The sequence below is a fragment of the Patella vulgata genome, chromosome 1, assembly GCF_932274485.2.
Source record: "Patella vulgata chromosome 1, xgPatVulg1.2, whole genome shotgun sequence".
In the NCBI taxonomy this organism is placed as follows: domain Eukaryota; kingdom Metazoa; phylum Mollusca; class Gastropoda; family Patellidae; genus Patella; species Patella vulgata.
The window spans coordinates 45,169,017-45,188,890 of record NC_065879.2 but is presented as its reverse complement, the minus strand read 5'-3'; the positions used below and the strand labels follow the sequence as shown (position 1 = coordinate 45,188,890).

General features: G+C 36.2%; 1 protein-coding gene across 2 annotated transcripts; it reads right to left on the bottom strand.

Annotated features, from left to right (window-relative positions):
* Positions 1-1,466: 1,466 nt before the first annotated feature.
* Positions 1,467-18,668, bottom strand: LOC126807991 (aldo-keto reductase family 1 member A1). 2 transcript variants are annotated; one of them, XM_050533020.2, is made up of 11 exons: positions 18,607-18,668; positions 14,992-15,088; positions 13,808-13,975; positions 11,200-11,316; positions 10,390-10,470; positions 8,003-8,119; positions 7,274-7,386; positions 6,686-6,767; positions 5,013-5,096; positions 3,956-4,038; positions 1,467-2,944 (listed from the first exon to the last, which is right to left on the bottom strand). In XM_050533020.2, exons 2-11 carry the CDS (start codon positions 15,058-15,060, stop codon positions 2,914-2,916), a joined length of 945 nt encoding a protein of 314 aa, XP_050388977.1. In that variant the 5' UTR covers positions 15,061-15,088; positions 18,607-18,668; the 3' UTR covers positions 1,467-2,913. The 2 variants fall into 2 exon arrangements, with proteins under 2 accessions (XP_050388977.1, XP_050388967.1); XM_050533010.2 differs by lacking the exon at positions 18,607-18,668 and adding an exon at positions 18,036-18,116.
* Between the last annotated feature and the right edge of the window lie 1,206 nt (positions 18,669-19,874).

The following is a 19,874-nucleotide window of genomic DNA, read 5'->3' as shown; positions in this document are numbered from 1 at the left end:
CAAAAATGTTGAACTCATTATTTTTTAATTTTGGTCTTGTATTTGCGCCATTTCGATTTAAAGGTAAAAAAGATGTAAAATTAAGCAATTTACAACCCATTCAGCCGTTTCATATTTTAAAATATTTCTATGTAATGTTTATAAACTTGTAGCATATATCTATACTAAGACAATCTATGCCGAAATTAGTTTGTAATCTGAGCAGTTGCCCTGAAATGGGCAATTTTGCATTAGTCACTTTTCAAGTTATTTTGCCTGTAAAAGAGTCAATCATTATTGGATTTTCATAAAACTAACACCATTTGATACATAAAGCAAATGTGCATTATACCAATTTGAGTAGAATTTAAAATTGACACAGGAAATAACGCCATTTTGTCAACAACTGTATTTTTAACCTTCAAAACAGATATTTTATTCAAATGAGTCCTATATGTTATGTTTTTAAAAGTATGATATTTAATTCCATTCAACAAATAGAATGAACCCATACGATCATATAGATATCACAAAATGGTTTCTAACTTGTCAATTATTATTTGGTTTTTATAAAAGTTTCACCATTTGATTTCATAAACCCGATTTAAAAAATTTTTTTTTTACCGAAAGTGACAACATTTTGACAAAAACTGTATTTTTAGCCTTCAAATCAAATATCTTCTTCAAATGAGCGTTATTCAATGTTCCTTTAAATTCATTATATTTAATTTCATCCAACATATAGAATGATTTAATACGACGTTATAGATACCAAACAATTGCTTCTAACTTCTTCCGTTACTGTGAAATAACCAGCTTTCTCACGGTCACTTTTAAAGATTTTTTTTCGCATTTTAATTTCCCATTAGAAAGTCTCATCAGCTAACTTACCGGTAATTTAGTAACCAATTTTGTCAGGATCACTATTTTGACATATGTAACACATGGTAACAAATGGATAAATGTAACTGATTTAGTTGATGCTGCTTCTGTTTTATAACACGTGTGCAATGGTTGTGTGGAAATCTGTTCAACGGTTTCATTTGTCCTGGAAGTTACATAAGTTCACGGGTAACGTGGCAAGGAAAGTGACATAAGTTCAAGGGTAATGTGGTACCGGTTTAGCCCGTCATTACTGCATCACAGTTCTAGTGTTATTTTCAATTATTCGCCTGTGCAACGGTGCCTTTGCAGTTGGAGGAAGTCGGAAAACCCGGATAAAACCCACGGGTTTAGACACATGACCACTAAGCTACCCACAACTAGAAAAGACCTTTACCCTTAACATAACACTTCCTGTTCCAATGAAACTCTACCACCATAATCAAGTATTACAGCTATATGTATATTTCGTGGGGGCCATTCATCGGGCCAAGATCATGTTCCCCCGGACCCAGGCTGTTCCAGCATATTACGAAAAACAGAAGGAAGAATACATTAAACAGATATATTTATTGGACATCAGCAGTTAGATGTTACACATATATTACAAAACAAAAGATAAAAAATAAATCCTATCCCACGAAGTTAGTGGTTTAAAGTTTTGCCATGGGGCAGTGGTGGGAGTGTTTGAAGAATTGGTAAAACTGTCTCACGCTAAATCTGTGAACATGCTACAAACACCAGGGCCCTGTTTCTGGAAATCTTAACTTGAGATAAAAATCCAAATTTTAGTAGATACTTCAATTTTGATTGGCTAAGCACTAAAATCAATCTATTATTATCCCATCAAATTACTAAAATTTGGATTTTATCTTAGTTAAAATTTTGTGAAACAGGCCCCAGGACACATGCACTCTAGAAAGCACCATATAAGGTAAGATTTTAAAAAAAAAATAAATACAAAAAATATCCCGTGCTCTAGGGAGAGAAAACACTCCCAGACCCCCGAGAGTGCGGGACTCTCACCGGCTAAGATCATATGCCCCTGCCCCCAGGTTGCCCCTGCATTTCAGATATATTACATAATATGAATAAAAACCGATATATTTATTGAACATAAAAAGTTACAAGTTACACTTTTATTATAAAAAAAAAAATATCATCAAATTAGATAAATTATATCCTAACTCACTTTAGTTAGTGATGTAAAGTTTTAACATGGCGCAAGGGTGGGAATTGCGTGGGTGTTTCTAGGTGTGTGTGGGGTAGGTGGGTGTTTATTTAATAGGGGTCTTGACAAGCAAACGATGGAAGGATGCGAGCATACCTGTTTTTGTTCATGCCTCGTTCATGACAACTAACCAGGGGTCATTGAGACAACAATATAATAGGGAGGGAGAGGGAAATGGGGTTTAACGTCAACTCAACACAAATTAGGTCATTTCAGGACTAACATGGTTCATTTTTATTTCAATAATTCGTAGCGGTCTTTAACAGTGGGAGAAACCCGTAGGACCCGCAGAAAACCCACGAAGTTGGACAGGCGACCCTACTCCTTGTCACTTACAACCGGTGCATAGAATCCACGCTAGTTGACTCAATGACAGACCTTATGATACAACGCCCAGGCGCTAACCATTCGGCCATCCTACCCCAACGATAGAATACATAGAGGATATTTGTCGTTTTAGAGTGAATAACATGTTTTATTTCATCGAGAAGCAAGAAAACTTATATTTTCACGAATGCGTAGCATGAGTGAAAATATAAACGTTTTCTTGCTTAGAGATGTTATTCACGACAAAACGACAAATGTTCTATTTATTTTATGATTTTACAATCATTTTAGGTAAAAACAACATGGACTACTTTGTCCGCTTGGAGCCAGTGGAATAACACTTTTATTTCACTGATAAAATGCGGTATTCCACTACTGATCATAAAATAAAAAGTGTTAATAAAACTATGTGAACTATAATAAATATAATGCATACAGTGGAAAAAAAAGGATGACGTAGTGGTGATATCATTATGTCATATAATTCAGCTGTTTTAAAAGGGAAATTCGGGATGACCTTTACCACTGAAATAAAGCAAATTATCAATATATACATGAATTGAACCATTTTATGTTTGACCCCAATCAAAAATGAATAATTACCAGCAAGGAATATAACAGAAACATCTACTATCGAATGGTACCGGTAGGAGAATATAACAGAAACTTGTACTATCGAATGGTACCGACAGGAAAACATAACAGAAACACGTACTATTGAATGGTAGGAGAATATAACAGAAACATTAATATTGAATGGTACCAAAAAGTCAAGATATTTAGTTGAATATTTAAGTTTGAAAACTGACAATAACGGCAGTAAAAAAAAACGAAAAGAAAACAAAAAAAACAAGACGACCAGGTTAGTACTATATGGGCTAATTTCCCTCATAGCACACTGCGTGGCAAAACCCCGTCTTTTTAGACATGTTATTTAGTGCAGAACAGTGGAACGTTAAACCCCATGTCATTCCATATCTAGAAATTTAAACATTAACACTATTCCATGTCGCACATCAGTTTATGAGTAGCTTGGCATTAACATAACAATTTGTCAGCCTATCGGGCCAAATATGTATTTTCTGGGGTTCACATGATCATTGTGTTCTATTTAGTGCCAGGTTACCGCCGACGTTCTACTGAACTCTATATATTTCTAGGGGGTTTTGAAAGTCGAGCAGAGTGGACTTTCCTCTAGCTAGAATGTACCGTTAGGATGAACCTGAAATCCGGACCCTCACCTTCCTAAGAGCAGCATTACAAACGTGACCAAAGTAAATAATGGTCGCGTGTTAGCCTCAAAATGACCGAGGTATTGTGCTGTTGAGACGTTAACCTCCATTCATTTCGGTAGCAGACAACTCTCTAATACATGTTCGTTACACTGTGCCAGGAAAAGTTATCTCCCATGCACTTGAGATTCAATTTAATTTATCAATGTTTTAGTAACAGCATACATCAAATAAAACTAAAACCGGCCAGTCTAAGCTGAAATAATTTCGTAAGGAGTGATCAGTACCCTTGAGAAATACTCACAGGTCGTTCTTAAATAATCTGACGTTTTTCTGAAGTCCTTCTATTTGTTTCATTTCAGCATCCGTCAACTTAAAGTCAAATACCTGCAAAATTTCAACCATTCATTGTATTAATAGTAAACGGGTAAGTCCTGTCATATAATGCTTTTGTTGCACCGAGTTGTCAAAATGTAGGGAAATATGAATTTTTACGATTACGAACAGGTACATAGGATTATAGCCCTGCTCAACAATTAGAGAAAAATTAAAATTCGGGATTATAAAAACATATTTGTTTGTACCGTCATTGGTGTAATTTCGTTACATCAATACCTTGACTAAAGAAGATAATTAACAATTCCTGCTCAGATTAATCAGAGTGATAAACAATTTGATTGCTCGATGCTTGTGTAAGTATTCAAATGAGTAGCATTTATTTATTTTGGAATTAAGGCTGTTGACATCAGCTTCACTATTGACCTGTTTATCTGAATACAATATAATTTTACTGTGTCTTAAAATCTGTAGTCAAAATCAGAAACCAAAACAAAAAGACAAACGCAATTGTTGGTTGTTGTTTAAAATGCATTATGTAAGATTTAGATAAAGAGTTGAGCGTTCTTGTTATAAAAGTTCAAAAATAGATAATGAAAAAAGAATATATTGAAGATTTCATTCAAAGTACTTTATTCTGAGCGAAGTTATCACTGTTTTGACAAGATGTGGCATAGATTGTTTATTATCGCAGTAATTGTACTTGCCAATCGAGACTCGGCCTCGATTCACCATTTTTAAATTAAATCATTAAATGGCGATCGTGTTTCAATCCGTTTAAAACTCCGCTATCCGATCGCCTAGATTATAAGTTTGCTATGTGAATAGATGTCTAAATGCCTTGATATAATGAGTATCTCACATATAACTTGGATGGAATTAATGTCAAACCTTGACTTGAATTCAAATTTTGTTTCTGTGATATAGCACTACACTTCTAAATGGGGATTTAACCAAAATAAAGAAACATTTAATTAATCCACCCATCTTTGACAGACAGTTCCGGTATTATTAAAGTAGTTTACCTGCATATTTTGCTTGATTCTAGCTGGTTTAATACTCTTTGGTATAACTAGAATATTTCTTTGGGTCAAATTACGCAACAGAACCTTAAAATAAAAATAAAGAGAACGTTTTAGGAAGCAAAAGGGGTCTATATTCAAGTGTTTTATGTATAAAACTATATATCAATACACTGCTACTGTTTCCTACGTGGATTCCCCTTGTCAGTGGTGCAGGACAGAGGGCCTGACAAGGACAGCTGTCTAGTCGTTCGGATGGGACAGAAACGAGGTCCCGTGCACACATTGGCGTGCAAGTAAAAGATCCCTTGACAGTTGGAATTCGATATAAGAGTAGGCCATAGTGCTGCTGCCCATGCAGGCAAAATTTCCCTCATAGCACACTGTATGACGTATACCCGCCTGCATTAGCCCAGTCGGAGGAGAACAGTAGGACGTTAAACCCCATTTCATTTCATTTCATTTACACTGCTACTGTATTAATATTTACACACGAAGACTTTGAGTTTTATTTGTAGTATTTCCTATGTTGTCTTTATTACCAGTTTCGGAAAACTCGTGGTTCACATGCCAAGTCGTGTACACAGTTTCCGAAGTCAGCTCGTGTTCTTTATACTTATATAATTTAGGATTATAACCGATTCAAAATGGGCATCGCTATAAATAAATAAATTTAATATCTGTAGGAACGGCCTTTATAGTAGATTGCGTAATATGAATATATGAATATGAATCAACCAAAGGGCTCCATATTCCATATTCTTAATTCTTATTAGTTTTTAACTTTATTTCTTAATTCGTATTTCTTCATTTTGTTGTCGTATTTCGAGATACTAAAATTAACATTTGCATCTTAAAATCAACATTTGCATCTTAAAATCAATGTTTGTTTTGCAAATCTTACATGCGTCATATCAGATTTGTATAATGATAAAATTTCTTTTAAATTACATCAAAAAATTACATTTACATTTCATCAGAAACATACAACGGAAAACAAATCTCGAACAATCTTGCAAAATCAATGTCAAAATAACATTTCTCCAATGTCATGCAACCTGAACATCATGGCGACATCGTAGAACGCAAGTGGTGGACTGTGGATTTATACTAAAATCGTTTCAGATGGATAGAAAGACGTATATCGACATTATTTTAATAAACGTTGCATTGGTTATCTAAATAACCGTGCATACCGTATACATATTTTCTTTTGTGTTTTGAGAATGTTATTTTCAAATAAATTCTACAGTCTGGCATGGGACAGCGTATAGTCGTCACATTAGTAAGTGCAGGAGGACCGCACTACACGCAAAACCAAAATCTACAAGATAAACCTGCGTACAAGACAGAAAATAGACATTGCAAAAAATAAACAAATTTCAAATCAAGTAAATGGATTCGGGGGCCATCAGTAAGCGTCCACTGCGTTGTACAGTCCCGGGTCTGTTTTCGTACAGGTTTCAAGTCAAAATGAAAAAAAAAATAAATAAATGATTTACAAAAAAGACGTAACAGAAATAATGCGGCCGATCTTCACAGTGGACTAAGAATTAAGAACACTGAATAAAGAGCTGTTTCATAAATCACAGCGTTTATTATCAGGTACCGTCAGGAGTGGGGCTATTGTCATTGAGTATTGGATCTATAGATAGCTAGAATAGTAAAAGTAGTACCTGTCCAGCAGATTTCTTGTATTTATCCGCCAACTTCTTAATCAACGGATCATCCAATAAAATAGAGTCGGTATCTCTCTTTCTGTAAATAATAACGATTGTGAAAGATGAGGAAAGTCCAAATCCCATTTTCACAATGGTCGCAAAGCACATAATATTATGCTGAGATGCTTAAATGGGTAATTGAACATTTTCGAACGGCTCAATATTTTGATTTGAGAAATTCATGCCATTTCCTTACATGTAAAATTGGATTTTTCCTATATTTAACCCAAACCAATATTCAAATGTTTTCTCGGCTTGCTTTGTTTAGGACCTTTTTCAGAAACCCCTGGAAAACCCATCAATGAACTTGTTTGTGATTTTAATCAATTCTATTTAAGACCCCTTGTCATCATGACAAGCTGTTCTCAATGACAAACCTGTGTGCACCCTACATCAATTGCTTCCTGGATTACTGTTTATGAATGTATTTAATTTCTATCGCTATTGGTTTCAATTCGATGGGGTAGCTATATTTAAAGCGATTCCAACTATATATTATTACTATTTTTAGCAAACATATCAAATCTATTTTAAGGTGCTTACAGCATTTCTGGTCTTCCCGGTGACCCAAGAGATCCATAAGATGTCAGAAGTATGCCTCTTTGTTGACAGAACCGGTGCATGTCAGCTTGATTGAAATAAGCATGGCATTCTACCTGTAAAATAATGATGTAATATACAGTTTAATAACTCATTAACATGAGAGATATATCTATAAAAGCTATTGCTATTTGCATAAACATAAGTTTTACAGATCCACAGTTTCTAGCTTGCTTACCTGTTCAGTCAATTTTAAATAACCATCTTAAAGATACATTGTGTAAGACGTGCTTAATCTGCCTATTGCAGGTCTATATTTTGGCCTATATGTTAGGATGCTTGGCTTTTTCATATTCGGTTATCTGTGGCAATCGACTGAGGCGTGACATTAATATAAGTTATCGTGGTAAAATATGTGGTCTATATCCCTATATTAAACCAGAGTTACCACTTTTCGCGCGAACAAAAGCTGTTTAAGTTTGGGGTTATGTCTAATTGTCTTGGCCATTATTTGTTCATAATTAGATTACTAAACTTTCCTGCACAATGGGGTAGACAATGGATCTTTATTATAGAGCTAATTTTAACGTTAACATAAGATACACAGTTGTTTCTTAAAAATAAGTCATAAAAGTGAAATATCAGGCTTTTTTGTTAGTTTGTTATCGTCGTGGCCGACGAGTAGACCGTTTGGGACTGAGCATTCGAGACCAGGATTAGGTGGAAACTTACCTGATTAGTAACGGGTTTAATGGTTGCAATCTTACAGATTCTATCGATTTGGTCACACGTAAAGTTTGAAACACCGATATTCTTAGCTTTACCTAGCTTGACAGCTTTCTCCATTCCCTGAAAATAGACCATTATAGTAAACTAACAGTCCTTTGTTACAGATGTTGTATTTTGAATTATCAGCTGTATAATTTGAACTCATGGGGCTTAACCCAATCTAATTAAAAACAGTTCCTATTTCATTTCGTTTCTTAAATTTCGTTTTATTTGCCTTTGCTACACTAGAATCTGGCAAAGGGTTGGGTCTAAATATTAAAGCCATCTGCAGATTCAGAGTTGTTGTATAGTCCGCGTTCTGAGTAATTAGCAAATCAAATGGTTCGTGGGACGAGTTCTTGGCATGTGGTGCACGGAACCGAGCGTATGCATTCACAGCGAAGACAAAGCAAAAGGTGTATTTCCAAATAATACAGGTCATCGAAAGTATAAAAAACGAAACGAAATATAGATATCTAGTTTAATCACATTGGGCTTTACCATACATTATTATTAAACATGTGAATCTGACTTTTATTAGTAGCAATAATAAAATTGCGTTTACCACTAAGATTGTAGATGCTGAAATATGTTTAGTCAAGTAAACTCAACAACTGTTTAATTACAAAGATTAGTCCATAACTATTAGAACGATGTATTATAAATTGTGCTACAAACTTTTCCTCATTTCTCATAGCACACAGCATCGTTGGTACTGTTGGGGTAGGAACTTAAGACGTTAAACTCTATATCATTTCATTCGCATTAAGCGTTTGTTTTAGTCTAAAGCTGCGTTCAAACTGCATGCACATTCAATGCGAATTCCGGAGACCGGCCTCCGGAATTCGGATTGTTTTTTCCCGGTTTAAAAGCGGTCCGTCATATAACAGTTTATTCGGAATGAATTCAGAATGAAAAGCGCCACACTGAATGCGCAGTGAGGGTCATTCATATCCAAGATGTATGCGCCAGGCAAGCAAGGCTACATCAGCGACGGCGGGTCTTACATCTTCGACACCTTGCCATGCAGCACCGGGCACGATTTCGTTGGCACCAAAATCAAATGCGAATGAGGATGATTACTCTTTTGGTAGCGTTTGTTATACACGTATGTACATGTACTTCACTCTTGACTCTGTACTAGCGAAGATACATTTCATAATTGAAATTTTATGAAATGGTGTTAAATTTCCTGCTGTTCTGGTCCGACTGGGCTTATAAAGACGGGCATAGACCGAATTTCAACTATCAAGGGATTTTTTACTTCCACGTCAATCCGAACGACTAGACAACTGTCCTGGTCAGGCCCTCCATCCTGCAACACTGACATGGGGAAACTAAACCGGAAAATCACGATGAATGTTTTCGGTCAACACCAGGAGCGAACCCTCGACCACCAGACTAGGGGCCAGCTTCTCACTCACTGAACAATAGTGGCTCCCATTTCATAATTCAAATCCTTTCAGCACTAAACATACGTAATGTAAAGCAATACATTTTGTTGTCATTTTTATCCAGCTATATGCAATACATGCTAGAGACTAGACTCGAGACGACTAAAGCTTACCTGACGTGAATGGTCAGCTGTGATATGAACACACCTATCTTTGTATTTGGATTTTTATATGCCCACATTGAAATGTGGTCATATATTGTAGTCGCCCCCGTCCGACGCGCTAGAGGCTAATATTAATATCTGATTGACTTTAAATTTATGCACAGTATTTAAGGTCATGGATGAAGAGGAAAATTGAATTTCAACAATTTACGATAATTACTGCCAGAGTTATGGCCCATGATATTTATGCACAGTTTTTAACTTCATGGACGAAGAAGCCAATTGATTTTGAACGATTTACGATAATAGCTGATTATGTTACCGCAGTATTTGTTTCAGTGACGAAGGGCTACAGCTATGTAGGCTTCACCCCAACATGCGCGCATAGTTATCGTTTCCGGTAAAACTGTTCCGGGTTGAATTCGGAAAAATATACGGATTCGTTAATTCAGATTCAGTTCGGTTTTTTCGAATTGAGTCTGACGCCAAAGTCCGGAATAAGACTTTAATCTGAATTCAATTCAGATTAAACCCCTAGTGTGAACACAGCTAAATGTATCAGAATTCAGATTCTTTCCGCCTATTTATTAATTTACACATTTTCAAATCAGAATACGGTTTTGTTTTTCTTTAGATTCAAAATATCCACAACAGAACATTTTTGTTCTTTTTTTTTTCTTAAACAAAAAATGATTCAGACAGCTATATTCTTGTGGGTTTTTGGTATCTATAAAGAGAATGCAGGAATTACAGCCACGTCTAGTGCAACTTAAAGCACAACAAATATACTTACCTCCCAGGTTTTTTCAGGTGGGAGATTCAGAAATGCTGGTGTTCCATCTGGTTTCAAAGGATAGAAACCGGTTCCTGTATCCTAATAAATTATAATCAAACAAACCAGTATTATACTGAACAGTCTGTGATAAAATAATTGATGAACATTAAACTAATTAGTAATTATCACTGTCAGTATCACAGTGACAAAGAGTATATAATTAGTTAGATCTTGTGTCAGTAACACAGTGGTCAATAGTGTATAACTTAGTAGGATCTCGTGTCAGTAATACAGTGGCAATGAGTATATAATCAGTAAGATTGTGTCAGTATTACAGTGGTAGAGAGTGTATAATTAGTAAGATCTTATGGCATTATGTGGTAAAGAGTATATAATTAGTAAGATATGGTAAATATGTCAATGGAATAAAAAGAACATGAAACAGTACATGAAGCGAGGGTTGGTTCTAGGAAACATGAGATATGTGCGAGAAAATTGGTTACAACAGAGACTTCCCTTTAAACACCCAAAAGGTTTACATATCTATACCTTTTCGTACCACGTCTTTACCGTATCGTATACTGTTTTTACCTGACCGTATACTGTCTTTACCTTACCATGTATATCAGAGAGGTCTAAATACCCTGTGTGAAATTGGTCCTACAGTCTCGTCAGAATGAAATTCATATTTGAGAAGGGGAGGGGGCTGCGAAATGGGGCCCAGACGAGTATGTGGTATATATGAGGTACAAGATAAGAATTCGGCCCATGTTGTGGTAAAATATACACTGATCTTAACTTTATCACAAGACAAGTTGCTTGACTTACCTCAAAAGCACAGGGACCATGAATAAGATACAAATCAACATAATCTAGTTTAAGATTAGCTAAAGATATGTTCAGACATTCTATTACTCTTTCTGGTTGATGGTGGGTTAACCATAACTAAACAAAAATAAAGATACAGGTATTATAACTTTAATTTATATTTTCAGTTTACCTGGCTGTGCTATCAGACTTAAAGATGTTAAATATTCCAAAAGTTATCGACAAGTTAAGGTTGCAAATAGATATTGGATATGTGAGTCTATTCACCAATGGTGGAGCAGACCAAGGTTCATTTTGAGCAAAGGCCGAGAAAGAAAACATGAAAACATAATATTACGTTTTGATGTCTGATCTGAAACTTTAATTCTCAGGTGGCTCTTTTGTTATGATTGGTGATGAAATGTACTACTGCCAATGTTGTTTAGCAGAATTCGCATCGTGTAGACCCTGTAATACACATAAGGTCGCCCCCCACCTCCCCACCTCATCTTGCTTAAATTAAGTGCAAGCAAGCCATTAGAAAAATAATGTTACATTCATGTGAACAGGCCTTCTTACTACCAACCTATTAGGAAATATAGAAATAATCATGTGGGAGTACTTCTCATTTATGTTAATAATTCAATATCGTTCAAACACAGGGCTGACTTGAACATAGTGAAATATAATCTATACAGATAGAAGTAAATAGTAACTACCTAAAATCTTTACTTGCCAATTATTATAGACCACCTTCATCAACTTCTAGTACAACCCAACATATTTCTAACTCTTTTAAAAACGCTCTAAAGGGCCCTTTGGGCATATGTTATACACCACCTTCATCAACTTCTATGCATAACTTTATGTGATCTTATATGGATATGTTTAAAAAATCTAAAAGTTTTATTGACGATGCGATTAATGTATTTGATCTTACCGCGCTACCCATTATTCTTGCAAAACCCACATTTCTTTAATAGACCTGATGTGTACTTGATAACTTCTGTAGTGACCACTGTCCAGTTTATTGCAAACTATCATTTAACCTACAAAAGCAACGCAGCTTTAAGGGAGCGGCATTGAATTACGATATCGCAAACCTTGGGTGTATAAGAAGGGGCGTTATAGCTACTAAATGGTACAATCTTATAAATATTTCAAATTTAGAAGCATTATTGTGTGTCCAATTTACAAGCTCGTTGATCAATATAGCAAAAACAAATTTACCAGGCACATGATAAGCCCTGGATTACTGGCGCAATAAGACGCACGAAAAAGAAGAAAAAAAGATTACACAAAAAAGCAGTGAATAGGAATTTAGACTCTGATTGGCATAACTTACGGGAAATTATAGACTTAATCAAAAAAAGCAAAAACGATTAAACACAATACACTGTTCTTTTGTTCTGCCACTAACAAACTAGAATCCCTTCAATTAGATGTACTCCGTAACATCTGTGGGTACTAGCCATGTACTATAAAGAGACTGGATTTAGTCCACGTCATAAATTAAAATTAATATATAAAATTAGTCACAATGTCGCGCCACCATATCTCGCTAACCTTTTAGAACCTTCCGTTACTCCTAGTAATTATACCCTTAGAAACAAAGATAAAATAAAAGAAATCAGATGCAGACACTTTCCTCAAATCTAGTTACGTTGGAATTAGTAACACTAGATCCCTCACTATCTTTGGAAATTTACCAAAAAATTAGATACCACCGTACCACCATATTACTACCTTGGGAAAAGAACATTACAAAAAATGCACTGTAAATTAAGATTATCCTGCTCAAATCTACAAGACCATAAATTTCACACACGTCGATGATATTTGCTCATATTTCCCTTAGATTCAGATGCAAGAAAATAAACAATATAATTATAAAACTATCAGTTGGCTGTTATAGGGCTCAAGTATAGGCCAGAGTACGGAGGCATCTGCCGGGTGGATGGGATGGCCTGGTCGTCTAGAGTGTCACGCTTCAACCTCTAGCTTGCGGGTCACCTCTGGCTTGCAGTTGTGGTTTCGGTTCCCGGTGTGAGCGTATGTGGCTTGGAGATAGGGGCGCCTTCTCTACCTCGTTTGCACAGTCTACTTCGGTTTCCTCCCACAGAAAAAAGATCCCTGCGCGTGTGCTAAGATAATAAAATGAAAATAAGGCAACTTGTCTGCGATATCACCTTCTGTGGAAGCGGACCCCAGGACACCCCTATCTTTCCCCCGCAGCTGGTTTGTGACATTTGAAAGTGTGCTCTGCAGGTCTTACCATACCCAATATCGAATACCAAACAGTACTTTCATAATAAACTACTACCTATTAAAATAGCAATAAAGAATTGTCTCTATATTCCATTATATGCATCCTATATGTTGTATATATGTAATTATGTTTGTATGTACGTATATATACTGTATATATACTGTGTACATGTAATTATATAAGAGAGAGGAGGTACACATAGGCATAGCCTGTTCCCCAATATAAATTCAGATATTTACTGAATAAAAATAGTGTTTACAAAACTTTACGGGAAGGGTTTGGTTTCCAAAGATAAATGTTAGTGACCAACCCGATTCGTCCCAGAATAATAACCCGAAGATCGATCTTTTGATTAATCACCTTAGTTGTGATGTAGAAATCTGATCTTTTAAGTTTTCCCGCCTTCATATATTCCTGTAGAACCTCTCCAATATCAGCCTCGTTTCCATAAGCATAGGCCGTGTCAATATGGCGATAACCTGCATCTAAAGCAGTACGAACAGAATTCTGGCACTCTTCCTTGGTAGCCTGAAATGATCATAATATTGTGAGCATGGCGAGGGTTGTATTACTTTATGTGAGGGAGTTATGGTGCTTTATGTGACGGGGTTATGGTACTTTATGTGACGGTGTTATGGTACTTTATGTGACGGTGTTATGGTACTTCATGTGGGAGCTATGGTACTTCACGTGGGAGCTATGGTACTTTATGTGAAGATGTTATGATACCTTATGTGACGGTGTTATGGTACTTTAAGTGTGTTATGTTACTTTATGTGAGAGGGCTATGGTACTTTATATATATCTTTATTTCCTCCAATTCTGAAGATTTTCGAAAATAATTACACAATAAATACATAATGAATACATACATACGATTATAAATATAAGAGATTATGTTTGTTGAATATTTATATACTTTCACCAAAAACTATTACCAGATGCATTCCGGTGTGTACCGAGAAGAACCTTTGGGATTTTTCATACCCGGTTCTCACTTATTGGGTAAGAGTCTGCGCAGCTCACACTACATAGTCCTTAGGATGGAACGAAAATCCACATTGCCCCACCCCACACGCACCTCTCTGTGCATATACAGAACTATAGTGCAGGTACGAGAACTCAATAACGAGGTAGATATTGCGTTAAGAGGTGGTTCTCTATGAGTTTTGCCAGTGGAAACAAATACAATACAATATACGCTTTACACAGTTGGGGCTTATAATGATCAGACGAATCGCCGAATCATACAATGCAAACCGACCTATGCAAGTTTCTAAAAAAAGCTCTGATTCCATGATATATTTGTTTGAATTTTGAAAAAAGTCCAAGTTTTCGTCTTAGGTCCTATGCAAAAAAACGAAAACTCTGATGTTTTCCCTAAATCTGGGACCTATAATCCAAAAGTCATATCGGTACCTCTTCTCTCACAGCTCTACGGGGCCCGAGTTTTTCATACAAGTGATGTGGCTGAACGATAGGGTTTCTCAAACCGGCTATCCACCAAAATACTCACTCAGTATCAAATTAGAAAATAAAATTACCTGCCAAGTTCCAAGTCCTAGGATAGGGAATTTGTTCCCGTTGTTAAATGTTACCATTGGAATCGCCATCTTGCTTCAAGGACCTGATACCCAGTGACTAGAAACAGAAAACAACTATAAAATATACAGAATAAAACGTGGTTTTCTCATATTGTGAGTATAGGTTAATGTGTGACAAAGTACTCTATAACTTTCATCAAATTGAACGATCATTTAGGGGCTTAGAACGTTATGACCTCTGCTGGTTTTTGATAATATATGATATTGACGTTTCAACTCTGTATAAAAGTCTGTTAAGGCACGAACTGGCTATGATATAATTAAACATGTAATTAATTCAATATATCATTTACGGGCTGCACATGATTTGTGTGCAACACTCGGCAGGACAACAAAGAGAATGTACTAGTGGTCAGTGCATCATACCATGGCCTGTTAATGACTTCAAAGGAAATAGGCAGTGCAATTACAGGTATCATAATCTGATAAATAAACAATACCATATATGATGATCACTCTTTTCCATCTTCCCTAATTGTCGTACGCTATATAAGCAGGAGTTTACTGACAGTAAGTCAGACTTGGAATACTCCCGATTTATGTCTATTTCATGTTCTCAATAAAGGTCTTATCAATTATGCTGATATTCTGTCATCTGTAGTGTTACAAATGGGTGTATTCGCCATTTGCTCACAAATGAAAAAATCACCGGGGCGATTCACTCAGGACCTGAATCCGATGGATAACGCCATACTAAATTCGCTATAGGTAATTAAAGATATAACACAAATTATCGGTCATTTAAACGAGAATTCGTGTATAAATATTATCTAACAATATTGACGTGGTGTCTTAGGAACTAACTCCATTGATACATGTGTGATATACCTGCCAATAATTTGAAAATCTCTTTTATGGCAATACTATGTCTTTTTGTGTATTGACGGATACCAAAGTTTGTCATTATATAACCTATCGTTACTTTCTATTGAAAATAAATCACTGAATTGATTGAATATACATGCTAGTTATGACTTCATTGAGAGAACGTATCGTAATTATAGAACGATCACGTACTGAATTGATTGCGTGTATTGGTCTAGTTATGACTAAGCCTACATTCAGTGAACTCATCATAATTATAAACTGAACTACTTTGTGCCGTACGCATATCGAACAATTTTATATTGCCCTTGTTCTATAATATGTGTAGTTTAAACATACATTATGCAAGAGCTAAATCTGCAAATTGCAGGTCTTTCTTTAGGCCTGAAGAGTGAAATGTTATCTAAATAAATTATTATTAATTAGACATTAATTTACTTATCCAAACCATAATCAACTCTCGATGTCATCGCTAGCCTGTGATATTTACTGGATTATAATCCGATCTGCTGTTCAACGCTCATTTATGATTAAATACAAAAAATGGATAATCGAGACTATGTTTTTTTTATCGTACCGACTTTAGTAATGATGATCGAGGCTAGGCCCAAAATTCAATCGCTAAATTCTCGGTTCAGAGTGGTTCAATTTTCAGCAAATTCCCTTTACATTATCTAGTTTTTAATTATTAGAGTGAGAACTGCCAGCTCTTTATCTAATCTTCCATAATGTATCTTTAATGTCGAGTGCGAGACTCTGATTATATTGATATTGCACAAGTGCTATCAATCTGTTTCACAGAGAATTACGAGTCTAGTGATATATCTCTGTCAAAGATGACTGCCTTAACACGTGCTGTCACAGCACGCGGCGTCAATCATTGGCTGAATGGCGCGTACATTGTTTACATAAGACGTTACTGCTTCGGAGAGAATGCTGCATTTTAGTCATTTTAATACCCATTTACACTAAATAGGAAATAATTTTTACCTACAAATACGTCAAACGCCTTTATTTATTTTTCCAATACATAAAAAAATGTTTTAGAATTTAATTTGTCGCAGGAAAAAAGTTAATATTTCTGGCTCATTAAGCCGCATCGATGTCATCCTTATCAGTGATTGTAGCGGCCTAGCAAATATTCACTGCGGATCAGTGTGAAGTGCTATATCTTATATCTATTATATTACGCAATGCCTTGCACGAGACCATTAAACAACTGAAAATACAGACACTATCCAGCACGTGCATTTCAAGGAAATACGTCACGCGGGTCCAATATTTCAACTAGTATAAATAATGTATGCTTGACACATTGTCCGTACTATTATTTACAATAATGGTACGCCAACATTAAATCATTTTAATATCAGTGCAGCCTTCCGATTTCTTGAAATTATGAATGAGTTTTGTAATGTTTTGATCACAGATTCCAGAATAAAAACCATCATAGCTTTTAACAACCCATTACCTATATATGGTATTTAGGTCATGAATACTATAACGTATCTTCTATTGCACTCTGTTACCCGGGTTTCAACAAAACAATTCACAAACATCCCACCAATTTGCACGCGTAGTAGGAATACACGTGGCGTTTCAGGGTGTTGAATGCGTCGATCTTTTCAAAACCCCATTTTCATGTTTGCAAAGTTACTGGAAGTCGGTCATTTTCTACTTTAATTTTATAATTTCCTATGCCGATACATTAGCCCAGATCTACAGAAATGACATTTTTAACGTAGATGTTTAACTTCTCAAAATGAAATCAACAGACCGGTTCTAATAAAATATCACCTGCATAACGCTTATAGTCCAGCCATCCTCAATAGCCCTGTCAGTGCAGAAATGTCGGATCAAGGATAACACAGAGAGAGAGAGAGAGAGAGAGAGAGAGAGGGGGGGGGGAACGTCCACTCGACACTAGGTCATTTCGGGACTAACTCATGGTTCAATTCTATTTCAATAATTCGCTTGCGCGTAGGGGTCTTTGACAATAGGAAGAAACCGGAGGACTTGCCCAGGCGACCCTACTTCTTGTCACGTACAAGCGGGGAATCGAAACCACGTCAGTTGACGCTGTGGCAGACCTTATGATTCATCGCGCACGCCATCCAACCCTCCCCCCCCCCAAGAGTAACATAATTCTTACAACTTACCTGTATCAGATGTAAACAGACTATGACTTAAATTAAACAAAAATGTCTTCTATTTATATCCCCGAGACAGTTCAGTAAAATAACCATGACTCGGCATGAATTTGACCTAGACTCTTTTATTTGTATAGCCATTATATTAGCCCTTGCGTTATGTAGACTTACGTTCGGAGACAGCTAAGCATTCAGTACTCTGTGATTACATACTATTTCTGCTTAGCAACGCTTGTCTTTGTTTTATGATTATTGAACTTTGTTTTCAATGACAAGCGTTAATTTCTACTCAACGGTATTTATTTATTTATTTATTTATGTTTGTTGTTTTCCACAGTTCTTGTTTTCCCCCTTATTAACAATTGGGGGTTTTCGTATAGATTAAACTCTAAAAGATACTATAGTAAATAATACATGCGACTGTATAGGACTCGCGAAAGACACACATTAGGTCGAAAATATCAACGGATTCGGATTCAGCGTCGAATTTTGCCTTAAGAAACACTTGTAGTGAAGAAAAAAGTATATTTACCCTACCCTAGTTTTAGTCATCAGACCAAACTAATTTTACTATACCTACCAAAAATATGATATAAATGTTTGGATCTTTCTGGGATCTTCTAAAATAATTATTACTCATTATCACATGGTCTCAGTTTCTGCACAATCATCACTATTTACCTCCACGTCTACGAATAATACGTGTATAAATTGAGGGGAGTGTTACATCATAGTGACCTACATGCTGTCATCCAAAACAAGGCCTTCCTTCTAGGTGGGGTCTTTATCGGCTATGTACCTTCTTAGTGCACATTCCATTCATCGGTGGCTTCAACACAGTAACATTAACTAAACAAAATTCAAGTATTATTGTTTTAATCCGGTGGCTGAAGTGGGGGGGGGAATAGCCACACGAGCTGTGAATTTATGAGACCAAGTTTTTCTAGGCCATTTTTTTTTAGTAGATTCCGAATCTGGATGGTGATCATGCGTATACCATTACCATTGTATGGGGTGGGGGTGGAGGGCAAAATGTATTTTTGGGGACAGAAACCACTTGGTTCAAAATTTACCTGAAAATTGACCTGGGTGCTACACGAAAAAGCTAAAGAGAAACCACTTTTAAGCTCAATTATGAACCAAATGATTTCTGTCCAAAAAATACATGTTACCCCCGCCCCACGGGAACCCACCCTGGCGCCCACCCCCACGTGGGAATCTTATAAACCTATTTAGAGATGTTTCATCAAGCTCTTCTTCTTCTTCGTTCCTTGAGTTTTACACCAACTTCCACCATGGATGATATCGTAGGCAAACATCAAGCTCAAAGAAAATCATTATTTAAATCAACGTCAACTCATTTCCCGCCAATTTTACGCCCCCCCCCCCCCCCGCCACACACGCACACTTGCAATCACCCACCCCACCTCGCCACAAATGAAAACAGCTGTTCAGAGGCATCATAAACACTTATTTAGAAATGGGCAGTCCTAGAAATTCATGTTTTATGATCATCATTTATTCCATTTACTGGTATGTCAACATAATGACATTTTCCACCAATGGTAGACAATGGCCCCCCGCCCCGCCATATTTCGAAAACGCCCCCTCAAACGCCTGATCACTACCCAGATTCGGAATCTACGCAAAAAACTGACTACTTCCTCCTTAATCAATTAAGGCATATAAAATTGACAGTTGTTGCAATGGTGTTTAACGTCTTACTTTTCTACACCGACTGAGATAATGAAGACGGGTCTACGGCATGCAGTGTGCTATGATGGGAATTTTGCTCGAGCAGCCGGGTTATGTCGAATTTGTATAGGTCATAATATGTTATTTCATTAT

Excerpts from the sequence above, each read along its gene's own strand:
- LOC126807991 (XM_050533020.2), bottom strand. The coding sequence starts at position 15,060 with ATGGCGATTCCAATGGTAACATTTAACAACGGGAACAAATTCCCTATC. Across the intron at positions 11,317-13,807 it reads ATTTCTACATCACAACTAAG|TTATGGTTAACCCACCATCA; the intron begins GTGATTAATCAA and ends ATTTTTGTTTAG. Across the intron at positions 4,039-5,012 it reads GAATCAAGCAAAATATGCAG|GTATTTGACTTTAAGTTGAC; the intron begins GTAAACTACTTT and ends GAAATTTTGCAG.